At 40.7% G+C, this 12,158-nt stretch overlaps 1 protein-coding gene across 1 annotated transcript; it reads left to right on the top strand.

Annotated features, from left to right (window-relative positions):
* The first annotated feature begins 3,137 nt into the window (after positions 1–3,137).
* Positions 3,138–11,922, top strand: LOC101161551 (eukaryotic translation initiation factor 4E type 3). Its single transcript, XM_004068927.5, has 7 exons — positions 3,138–3,469; positions 7,755–7,827; positions 8,625–8,719; positions 9,775–9,835; positions 9,920–9,986; positions 10,052–10,207; positions 11,125–11,922. Exons 1-7 carry the CDS (start codon positions 3,285–3,287, stop codon positions 11,169–11,171), a joined length of 684 nt encoding a protein of 227 aa, XP_004068975.1. The 5' UTR covers positions 3,138–3,284; the 3' UTR covers positions 11,172–11,922.
* The last annotated feature ends 236 nt before the right edge of the window (positions 11,923–12,158 follow it).

The following is a 12,158-nucleotide window of genomic DNA, read 5'->3' as shown; positions in this document are numbered from 1 at the left end:
CAATTTTTAATACATCTTTTAGAAAAAACAGCTGCAGCTTCCAGCGTTTTCTGCAACAAATATCACAAAAATGCATGTGAGATTGCAGAGTGGCTGTAGATCAATACAGACTGAGCTTTTTCTTTTTTTTTATTTATCTATGTTTTTGGATGCTGGTGTGCCGCGGGATTTTTGTCAATTCAATTCAATTCAATTCAATTTTATTTGTATAGCCCAAAATCACAACAACAGTCGTCTCGATGGGCTTCGAAGTAAAACATTAAATCAAAAGGATCACGAATACAAAGAGTTCAATAGAAAAATACTAAAATGAACTAACAAACTGACTAAGCTATACTGGCATCCCTGCCCTTAGACCCCCCTTCGCGGTAAGGAAAAACTCCCAAAAAAACCGGATTCCGGAAAAAACGAAGAAACCTCAGGGGTGCCCACATGAAGGAGGGATCCTCCCCCAGGACGGACAGGCGATTTACCAGAAATCTTAGAGAAGAATTAACTTATCTAAATCTACAACTACATATATAAAAGTCCAGCAGACGAGCTTCATCCAGCCGTGGTTATCGGGACAGTCAAAGGCGCGAGTCGAGCCGGAGACAGGAACCACAGCCAGGTGTAGGAGCAGGAGCAGAGACGAGGTACTCGGTCAGGTACAGAGCAGAGACGAGCCAGAGATGAGCCAGAGGCAGGATCCACAGCCAGGTGTAGGAGCAGGAGCAAAGGCGAGGTAAACGGTCAGGAACTGGAGCACGGATGAGCCAACTGGAGTCTGGAAGCACTCCCACTCCCCAGGAGGGGAGAGGAAAAGAGGGACAATACATGAATCGCACTGCACCAAACAGAGGCATGGAGAACTAAATGATAAATTATGATCAAGAATAGAGGAGAGGAAGGGTAGAAGTAAAAAAGGAAAGAGGAAAGAGGACAGAACCCCAGTGTACCATAGTTACCCCAGCTTCAACTTCTAGCAGCCTTTTAAAAGAAATAGTTATTATTAAGTTTAATTTAAACAAACTAACATTAAGTTAAATAATCTCTGAATACTAACTAGTCTGACAATAAGCCTGTCCAAAGAGGAATGTTTTCAGTCTAGCTTTGAATGTAGAAACTGAGTCGGCCTCAGTTTAAGGTTAAAGTGTGCCGTGGCTCATTAAAGGTTGAAAAACACTGGTATAGATAACCCCAATATCTATGGTCACAACACCTGTTTAAAGACCCAGTCTGATACCAAAGAAAAAGTGCTTTTTAATCTGTTTTTAAGACATTTTATCTAACGGAGGACATATATTTAGAAAATTAAGCTAAAAATTCAACTTCTGAGTATTTCTTTGTGTATTTATTTATTTTAGGCTCCAGCAACCCCACAAACCCCCAAAAAGTGGACTCGGATGAGGGATACATCTTTGACAATTGCTGTACTCCTTTGGTTAGTAACCAGTATAATTACTGCTAGCATGCTATCCCTTATGACTGTCTCTGATCATCAAAAACATGTCTTTGAAATGCTCCTCATCCTTGATTTTGCAGCTTTACCTGTGTTGAAGTTGAAGGAAAAAAAGAAGGTAAAAAGTAGATTTTTTTTAAAAAACATTTATTTAGTTAGCTTCTTTCAGCAATACAAAAACACTAGTTTCTCTCACTAAATGTTAATAAAAAGAACGTAAGTCCCTCTAATACGGAGAAAGGGTTAGGGCCATGGACAAAGAAAGAAAAAAAAGGGCATAGAAAATTCTGACTGAGAATAAAGTCCGAATTCTGACTTTATTTTTTACCTAAAAACTTGTTCTGTCCAAGCAGATAAGGGCTGAAGGCCTCCTGTGTTGGACAGATTTTACCGTGACACTAAGGGTTTATGGTTCTTCAGAAAAACAAAGTGTATATTTGTAAAAACCCCTTTTGTATTTTAGGCTAAGCTTTATTCACAATAATTGTGTTTATATACATTCTTTTTTGGACTGGACAGAAAAAAAGAAGAGTGAGGGATGTTAGAGATGGGGGAGATAGAGGTTATGGGGGAGCGGACAATAATACAGTCATAAGAGTGTCACAAGTATATTGCATGACTTAGTTCTCACATACACACCGATAAGACCAACAAATAGTATGCACACAACTATTTACAGGTTCTTAGTATATGCATACATAGAAGACTTGTCTCACAGGGCGCACAGACTGAAATTAACTTTCATCTTTGCGAAAGTTCAGATGTTGTTTGTTTTCGTTGGGGAGACGCTGTCGAGCCTGGCTCCAGGTTGATGTCATTAAATGGGCGGTACCCAAAAGGAGCATAAGGCAGTACCTTAGATCGATTCTTCTTACTACCAGGTAGGCCAAAGATAACAATACATGATCCTGTATATAGAAATAATATAGAAATATTGTTTACTCTCAAATGCTTAAGATTAGCATGATATAGGCCCTTTTACAATATAGCCACAAGGAGGCCCAAGTCTGGGTTTTCCTGTGCCGGTCCCCAGCCTGGATAAAATTCAGGGTTATGTCAGGAAAGCCATCTGGCGTAAAAACCTCTGAAAATCAGTGAAAGCTGTGGATAGGTTGAAAGGTGGACAACTCAAATAACATTTTTTACCTGAGTGCAGTAGCTGAACTAGAATATTTTATATTGGGGAAGGGAGGGCAGCCAGAAGACTTTGAAAGGGTGGCAAATAAGAACAGCAGATTGGAAGGCCTTTACAGGTAAAAGGATCATAAACACATATTTCAAACATTTTAAATTTGTTAATATTAAAACAACAGTACTTTTAACTGAGGTGCTGTTACCATTGCTTGAATTTCTTAATCTTTGAAAATTATTTTTCTAATGTTGACTCAAAAGTTGGGGGGCAGCAGCCCCCCTTGGGTCACCCTAGCTTTGCCCCTGCTGGAGTGCATTCGTTAAAAACAATAATGATATTTAGGAAAAAAATCATTTAAACAAAACTTGTAAGAATAACTGTACTGCTTCTTGAATTTTGATGTGAATACGCTCCCTAAATAAATTATTCTAGTGTTTATCGCAGCAGATTGGTTACTTTAGGAACCACTGAACACGTCAGAAAAAATATCAAAGTGAGACATCTTTTTTTTTAAATCAAAGTGAGACATCGCTGTATTTCTCTCGATCTGTTTTATGAACCGACAGCGACGCCGACGTCCGCAATGACGTCATCAGTCGGTGGGCGGAAAAGCGGCTGTGTTTGGGGGGGACTGGAGATAACGCAGAACCGGTGTTTTTCAGGAGAACCGGAGGAGGGGGGCGAACGTCGAGGTTCGTCTGCGCCTGAAACATGGCGCTTCCCGCCGGGCAGACAGGCCTGCAGCCGAACAGAGGCGCCCCGAGCGGCCACAGCGTTCCCTGCGAAAACAACATTGACATCGACGAGAAAGAGTTGGAAAACATCACAAAGAAGCACCGCGAGGACGACGCGACGGCGCTGCCGCTGCACTCTCCCTGGACGTTTTGGCTGGACAGGTACTTTGTTCCCTTCTTCGCCTTCTTCCGCCTCGTCTCCGGGTTCAAAGAGTCGGGGCATTGTGGGAGGGGTGTTGGGGAGCAGACATCATCTGAGGCCAGGGCTCCTCTGAAGGCCTCAGGGACCCGTTGCGTTTCGCTTGACCTTCTGTCGAGGAAAGACCAAACGATCCGTCCACGAACGTCTCACCCCGGTTTAACCCGAACTGTCCGATGACACGCCACCATCAAGCAGGGAGAGGGGCTCACTTTTGACAGACTTTAAATGTTTTTATTATTATTTTTTATTTTTATTTTTTATAATTCCATGCCGCTTTTTAGGGTTTACTTGGATTAAAGTTATTCTTCGAGGTTCAGTGAATGCATCACATACATACTTCAGTTTTTGGAAACTTCTAGAAATAGCTGCTTAGATTTTACACACACGCACATAAAATTTGCAGGGTATAAAATAATAAAAATAAATCAAATTCAGGGCCATTATGTCACGTGATATTGATGGTCATGACGTCGGCACACAGATTTTTCTTCACATTTAGAAAATAGTTTGAGGCAGCAAATACTGAATGTTCAGTAAGTGTTTAGGACCCAACTGTCTCTAGAGGACATCCATGGAAACTTATGTGATAAAGTTGGAACAGACATTTGTTAGAACAAAATCACCAATGACTCAAAAATAAAAATAAAATGAAACTTTAAACAACATAAAAGTTTTACCTATAGGAGTTGATACTCTTTCAAGTACTCGAAGTTAGTCAGTTGTTATAAATTTATTTTTAAAATAAAAAAAATAAATAAATAAAATTCAAGATATAAAACTGAAGTGCCTCTATGATTGATCCCTGAGGAACTCCCAGGGTTTTGTTTTTCGTTTTTTTTTTTTTGTGTAAACGTACACCATTGCTATGAATTTTTTGCAGTAAGTGAATATTTTGGGGGAAAAAACATCCTCATTTCAAGTCTAAAAGACTGATCTTGTTCGCATGTTTACAAAAATGGGTCGAATGATTAAAAAAATGACAATTACATTTGACATTACAACTCCCAGTAGTTTATCATAATCAACAATTTAGACTGTAAAAATTATAAACGATTGTATTGTCACTACTTAATTTTGCCTGAACTTGCCTAGTCAAAAACAAGAAGGAAGAGCAGATTGTGGTTAGCCTTTTTACACTGTAGCTTTGGTCCCAGTTCTCTACATGCTTCCAACTACTGTAACTCAGTCGTTTACGCAATCACCGTAAATCGATATGAAAAGCTGCTATTTTCTCCGCGTCAGAATCGGTGGATTCACTTTGATCATGAACGGTGGAGGAGAGTGTGCAGGGGTTGACATAGCCCAGAAATTTGCACTGGCCCACAGGGCCAGTAGTTTTTGAAAGTTACTGGCCCGACACCGCGCACAGCGAGACCCGCCGCTCCGCAGGTGCTTGCAACTTTAGGGGGGTCCGGGGGCATGCCCCCCCGGAAAATTTTAATATGGTGCAATTTGGTGCATTCTGGTGACATCTAGCACTTATTTATACACTTTTTAATGACTAAAAATAGAGCATATCAAACTTAAATCTGCTCTAGTCTGTTTCAGATGTTTTGAAGAGAGCGCTGCAGTGTAGTAGTTAACACTAGTTAAGAAGTTTTCATGCTGCTTCTAATCACTGCTATTTCACATTTGTTCCTAATCAATAGTTAAGAAGTTTTATTGACTTTTTTGCCCTGACTGCCTTAAAGTTCTGCTTTTTGTTACTGTTAACTAGAAATACTTACTGCTTACAGTGTTGTAAAGAAAAACAAAATTAAGTAGTTTGACCTTATACTTGAGTTGCCTTTGATTCTTTGACATTCAGCTTAAAGCTTAGTGCATACAGTTTCATCTTCAATGCATTCATTAAATATCTTGCTGTCCATAGCACTAATTCCACCCGTCACTCCATCTAACATATTCCTATCTATTCCTGCCATGTCTTCCACATCTCTGACATGCTTCAGTCTCTCTTCAGTGACGGTGTTGGATTTATGATCATCGCGGTGAAAAACCACCAGGGGGCGCGCTGATATGTGTGTCAGTTTAAATATATCTGCCTAAAATGTAATAATAACCCACTGGCTTGTTCCTTCGTTGTTGCTGTTTAACATTGTTTAGTATTGAATTGTTACATTCAATAAAGTTTGAAAAAAAAATTGAGTGAGCGCGTGCCGCGTGGTGCTCGGCAGTGACAGCCGCACGCGCAGGCGGGAGAGGAGGAGAAGAGTGATAAAAGGTTTCCCATAGAAACCCTTGAAGTCTGAACACAGGACTAGCAGAAAAAGTGAATTATAAAGACGAGGTAAATCTACACGTTTTCGCAAAATATACTTTATTGTAAAAGGTGAAAAATGTATTAATTGTTAGATATTTTAGTGGCCCGAGCGGACAAGTAAAAAATAAAGTCTTGTGGTCCGTACTGCTCGAAAAACAGGACCGGGCCAGCGGACAAATGGCTATGTCGAGCCCTGGTGTGTTACCAGGGTTATATTCACTGTTAAAGGGTTAACGTATAGTTCAATTTCAGGCTTTTTTTTTTTTTTTTTAATTAATCTTATATGTTTCTAGGTTTACATAATGCAAGAATGTAACTTTCCAATAATTCAAACCTCTTCTTGCCACGTTGAACCTGAGAACCCCTCTGAGGTCAGAGGTAGCGGTCTCGGAGTCTGATTCGGAACCAGGTGCATTTTCTTGGATAGAAATCAGTAAATCAAACGTCACTTTTGAGGGATCTGATTGGTCAGTTTATAATTTTAATAACTTATATTCCAGCAGAGCAAGAATGGTTATTCTGACAAATGTAATGATTGAGTAAAAGCTGTTTGTTTCTCAATGGATTTTGGAGCCACTTCCTGTTTGGAATGTGAGAGTCAACAGATCCTCCTCATGGTTTGGAGGTAGAAAGCAAACAGGAAAACTTTGGTCCTCTTGAGGTTGAGTCTTCGCTTCAGTGTGAATGCTGGAGGGAGAATTGAAGGTCTGCAGCTGCAAGATCTTATTCTGTTCTGCAAAGGAAAACATCATGGGTGCGCCGAAGGACACCCTAAATAAAACCCAAACAGCGGAGCAGCAACTGTAAAGTCCCACTCCGATACTCTCTTAACTTTATTTTCATTCTTTTAACTCTGATTATGCAGTTTTTAGCCAAAGTTCAAAGACCTGTGTTGTTTTCTAGGACATAGTTTCTGCAGAGCAGCAGTTGTTCATCAGAAACTGAGTTGTGGGTGGAACTGATGGCACCGAGGAACCCCGCTCCCCCCTTCCCCTCCCTTTGTGGAGCAGGGAGCGTTTTATTGTCTACATCACCTCTTTTTCAAATGACATTTTTTCTCATTTTTCTGATTTGCAACAAGTAAAGAAGTAATCAAATGTAGTTTTTAGCTTTATTTTCTTTATATCCATAATCAGAAAAAAAATGCCAAATGAACATGTTAACACCAAAACCACCATTATCATAGGAGGGGGGGTCTTTTCCCCGTCCTTCAATTATCCATTTCTTTAAACTCATGCATAGATTAAAAAAAATCCAGAAAGTATGATTTTTGTGGATCAAAAATGTTTTATTTTAAGGGAGACAGTTTAGCATTCGAGTCAAGTTTCTCACATAATCTTAATGTGACGTCATCCGATAAGGACTATGAAGTTCTGTTGTTCACACCAGTTCAAAAATCAGCAGCTCTTCCTTTTTCAGAAACATTGTACGACCTTTTATTAGTTTTAGTCCCTGATTGGTCGACCTTTTACCATGTGATGACGATCGGTTTAATGTCATCAGCAGCACGGCTGATTTACAAATGAAAATGAGTTGTGTGTGGAAGCCGCTTTAAAAAAAAAAGAGCGATTTTGTGCATCGATCAAACACTTGTGGTTTCAGATGACGGTGGCACATCCTTCATAAATTCCTCACCTGAGCTCTGCACCTTCACTTGATTGTTCTGCAGAAACAACTTTTATCAGAAAGTCAGAAAGTTTTAAGATGACTTCACCTTTCATCCGATCTAGTTTGGAGATGATCCAATTGTGACCTATAAAAAAAACAAAAAAATGCTCCTATTTGATTGAAACATGATTAGTTTTTCTATGTATCCAAAATGTGTTGAATGCATGAATTAGATCTGTCTGCAACCTTCAAAAGCTCATGTTTGTTTTAAACGTTCTGCTTGTCTGATGAACGAATGATTTAAAATGATGTAACATATGTAGCAGGACACCGTTTATCTGCTCCAGTCTGAACCGATGGTCCTCCTGGTGTTGCAGGTCGTTACCGGGGACGACGGCAGCGGAGTGCGAATCCAACCTGAAGAAGATCTACACGGTGCAGACCGTTCAGGTGAGTCTGAAGGAGGGTTCTGATCAGGCAGCCACCAGGAGAGCATTTCAGAACTGGACTGTTGCATCACGAGTGTTTGGAGGTTAAACAAACGTGAGGAGAAAGCAAACAAGCTAGGACGTCTTTTGAAGGCCGCAGACTGCAGCTGTCCAGAGGAGGCGCTGTGGAGCTGGATTCAGTTTTCACTTCTTTGACAGACGCCGTTGAAGAAACGGTCCAAGAAGAGAAGATTTTAGGTCCACATCCCAGACTCTCCTAGAACAGATGCTAGGATATGTTTAATCTAATTCCATTTAATTTTTGGAAAGTGAAAGTTTTTACTATTTAGCGTCTATTCTGGTTAAGGAAAGTTAACAGATTGACTTTAAACTAGAGTAAAATGAATGTTTTTATTTATTTATTAGATTTAAATGTTGTTGCTATTGACCATCACCTTCTTAAAAGCTTTGTTTCACATTTAAACATAACAGCACCAGTGTAACCTGTTGCTATGGCAACTTCACCTGTCTCATTTGTGTTCTTTTTTCTTGTTTTCTTTTAAGCTTCATAAAAATCAGCAAAAACATTTTCCCACATTTTTCTGAGGCACAAAGTTTTGATTGACTTCTGAGTTTCTCTGAAATTTGCTGTATTCTGCTGTAAATCTGTTCTCTGATCTCGTTTGTGAATCTTGGGTAATTACTTTATAAACGTGGTTATCCGTGGAGCTTTTCTGACCTCACAAAGATGGCTGCCTCACGTGGGAGCACGGTCTGCCCAGCAGGTGGAGTGAGTGAAGTTTTGCGTTTTGTGTGCAGACGTTCTGGAGCGTCTACAACAACATCCCTCCGGTCACCGCCCTGCCGCTGAGGTGCAGCTACCATCTGATGCGCGGGGAGCGCAGGCCGCTGTGGTGAGGCGCCATCCACGTTACCCGCCGTCTGATCTGAACCAAAACCTTTGTTGGCACGTTTGAAGAGCTGGTTAGCGCTGTGCAGGTTCACTATTCATGTGGATTTAAAAAAAATCCTAAAACCACTTCGGTTAAGTTATGAAAAGTTCCAACATAGTTTTTACTCTTTTCATAACTGAACTAAGAAGGAACTTTCATTTAAAAAAAATTTTGAATAAAGAAACACCACATTGCCTTTTAGATAAAGTTCTGATTTTTTTCTTTGTGTTTAAACATCCTCCAAGTTCGGCACATTTACAGCTTTCCAGAAGGATCAGAACCTTTGACCGGATATGAGAACCGGACTGAGTCAGTGACGTCACTCAGAGAAACCAGCTTCACTGAAATTCAGTCAATTCAGTCTCCGATACGAACGCTGCCATGTTGGAACCAGAAGTCAGTAATCACTGATAGAGTCCGTTTGAGTCCATGTTTCTATGGCAACCACTCTCACCAATCGGGAGCCAGCTTGTTGGAAGGCCCCACCCCCAACACTTGAAAGCAGGCTCGGGAGAATCGGAGAGTCCGACGTGAGACCACAGAACTTTATTGGGGCATCCGATTGGCCGGTTTATTGCTTTAATGACTTCATTAAAATAAATTAGGATTAGCAAGAACGTGTTAAAAAATGTAGCAGAGTAAGAATGGTTATTCTGACAAACAGAATGACAGAGTGAAGCTGTTTGTTTCTCTATGGGATTCTGGGTACTTCCTGTTTGGAAAGCGAGGGGGAGGGGGAGGGGTCACTCAGTCCAGTTCATGGTCTGAACACACCTGATACAGGAAACCAGCTGGGTGGAGCCAGACCAGATCTAGATGATCTCAAAACCAGACGTAGATCTGTGCAGCTGAACCATTCAATACAGTTTAATATTTACCAACAACAAAGCAGAAATATTATCAGTAAAGAATCAGGATTTCTAGAAAAGTCTGTAACTTAACCTGATGGCATCATGTTAAATATTTGAATAGCTCATGATGCTTTATTTAGATTTTTGACTGAACCTGTTCTGCAGGGAGGAGGAGAGTAATGCAAGAGGAGGAGTGTGGAAGATGAAGATCCCTAAAGAAAGCAGCGTAGGTGTAGTCCTCCACTTCCAACCATCCATCCCATCACACGGAGGTGCAGCGGAGCCACTGACCGCTTTCTGTCTCCTCCAGGCCGCCGTGTGGAAGGAGTTGTTGCTCGCCACCATCGGGGAGCAGTTTGCAGATTACTGCGCCATTGGTATGGACTACAGAAACCCTTATTTAATAGGAAGTGATGCCTTTGCTAACCGTATGGTTTCCTAGACGACGAGGTCGTCGGCGTGAGCGTCAGCGTTCGAGATCGGGAGGATGTCGTACAGATTTGGAACAGCGAGGCGTCGCTCGCCAACGAAGCAAATATCCTGGGGAAAGTCTATGAGCTGCTGCCGTCCATATCCTTTAAAGCAGTTTTTTATAAATGTAAGGAGCCCTTTTCTGCTTTAGTAGAACAAAGGTGACATCAGTGCACGCCACCAACACTACAAGAATATGCTAAAATGATTTTGTTTTCATGCTAGAATCGGGTTTATGATGTGGAAAAAATACTAGTTTTGTATTTGACATGAAAAAGAGCGACTGTTAGAACTAGATTACACTTTAGTAGAGGGCGCTGTTCTCCGTTTGCAACACATTGCTAACCTAAAGTGTCGCATATCGGCACAAAGCTGCTTTTCTCTGCGTGGAATCATGTTAACTGCGTAAATTTTGGGTAAATAAGAGTTACGGAAAGAACGTCAACATTGGAGCTAAAGCTCTAGTGTTGAACCATGACACTACTTTAGGCACCAAAGTCCCGCTCACACTGCACATCATGACAACAAGAAAATAAACAAATTGTGTTGTATTCGGCTTAAAATGGAGGTAAAAGTAATCGTCTTTTTTAACAGGCGTTTAAGTTGCTGAGGAAAATTAATATATGGACTTTAAACTAGAGAAAGAAGAAAAATGTTTTATGCATTTATCAGCCTCAAATATGAAAAAAAAATATTGTTGCTATGGACCATCACCTTATCAGAAACCTGTTACCGTGGCAACCATTGTATAATCAGCACAAGATGGCATAGTTGTACTGAATCCGTTTTAGTGTCGTGTTATACTTTTCAAAACAAAAATGTTGGTTGCTAGGGAGAATTTCAAAGCTTACTTTAAGGCAGAGGCACAAAAATCTGTACAAATATTTATCAACTGCAGACATTCCAAAAATCCGATGGTTGTTATGGACTATGACTCTCATGGAGGCTGCCTAATGCTTCACTTTTTCCACAATACATCAACAAAATGTGATTTCATTCGGTCAAATATGTTTGGACTCTAACCAATCTGTGGGACTCTTTCAGCTCACATGGAGCATCACGCCTTTGAAGGAGGACGCTCGCGGCATTAGACTTTTTTTTTTCCTTCTTTTAATCTGAACTTTTCATCTGCCTTGATGTAAAAGGCAAATTAGTCAAAATACATTATTTTTACTTTCTCACAATGAAATGTTACCAATATATTTTTGTAGTTTTGAAGGACCGACACCTGGTTTGGTCCCGACGTGCGCCTGAGCTTCTGCACCCCCCCCCCCCCCCCTCACCCCCACCACGGAGGACGCACATTTTTACCTGCTGAAGGTGTTGAGGGCATCAGGATCCTGTCAGCCTCTGGGGCACTGAAGCACTTTGCTGCTGTTGTCTAATAGTTTTATTTTTAACAATGAACTGTGTAAAGCTGCCTTAAATTCATGTGGAAATCCAGCCACCTTTTTAGCCAGAATGTAGAGGATCCTGTCTTGTTGTCTGCAGTCTGCGCTGCATGCAGGAGATCCGGCACATTTCCCTGCACAGCGTGTGCCGCTCTCCCTGTCATTCGTGTCGCAGCATGTTTCTTCTCAAGTGAATTTGCTCACACAGACTGTGTGCTCGGCTTTTAGAGGAACATTCAGGGGGGGGGGTCACCCTTTTGGGAGTTCTTAAACCCCGTTAATGATGTTCCTGTGTGGGCTAAACTCCAACCCTCTGGTGTTTTGTGTCGCACCAATTTCCTAGTTCTAACTTCTTAGACTTAATGAGAAATGGTCTTTTGTAAACACGATTTGTGTCTTCAGTGACGTGTACAAATTCAAACTGAAAATAAAGTTACAGGTTTTGCTTTTATCTTTGTGAGCATTTGTGACGTAATTTATGACCCGAGAGAATAAAATCCTCCACTGATAATCATTTTATTCCAGGATCAAATGAAAACGTGGTGAAAAGGTCGCCCTCTGTCGTCCTATTTGGGCATTACAGCTTTGTAGATTTGCATTATTGTTTACTGATTTGCCTATTGGACATGTTAAACAAATTTGCATTTTAAAAAGAATAATTAGTGACCTTTGAATAAACTAAAGTCT

The sequence above is a fragment of the Oryzias latipes genome, chromosome 5 (assembly GCF_053564925.1).
Source record: "Oryzias latipes strain Hd-rR chromosome 5, Olatipes_Hd-rR_3.1".
NCBI classification, from domain to species: domain Eukaryota; kingdom Metazoa; phylum Chordata; class Actinopteri; order Beloniformes; family Adrianichthyidae; genus Oryzias; species Oryzias latipes.
This window is presented reverse-complemented; position numbering and strand designations above follow the sequence as displayed.

Bases quoted from the DNA above. Each gene is read 5' to 3' on its own strand.
- LOC101161551 (XM_004068927.5), top strand. From the start codon at position 3,285: ATGGCGCTTCCCGCCGGGCAGACAGGCCTGCAGCCGAACAGAGGCGCC. The intron at 9,987-10,051 runs GTATGGACTACA...ATGGTTTCCTAG, and splicing joins TGCAGATTACTGCGCCATTG to ACGACGAGGTCGTCGGCGTG. The intron at 10,208-11,124 runs GTAAGGAGCCCT...GGACTCTTTCAG, and splicing joins TAAAGCAGTTTTTTATAAAT to CTCACATGGAGCATCACGCC.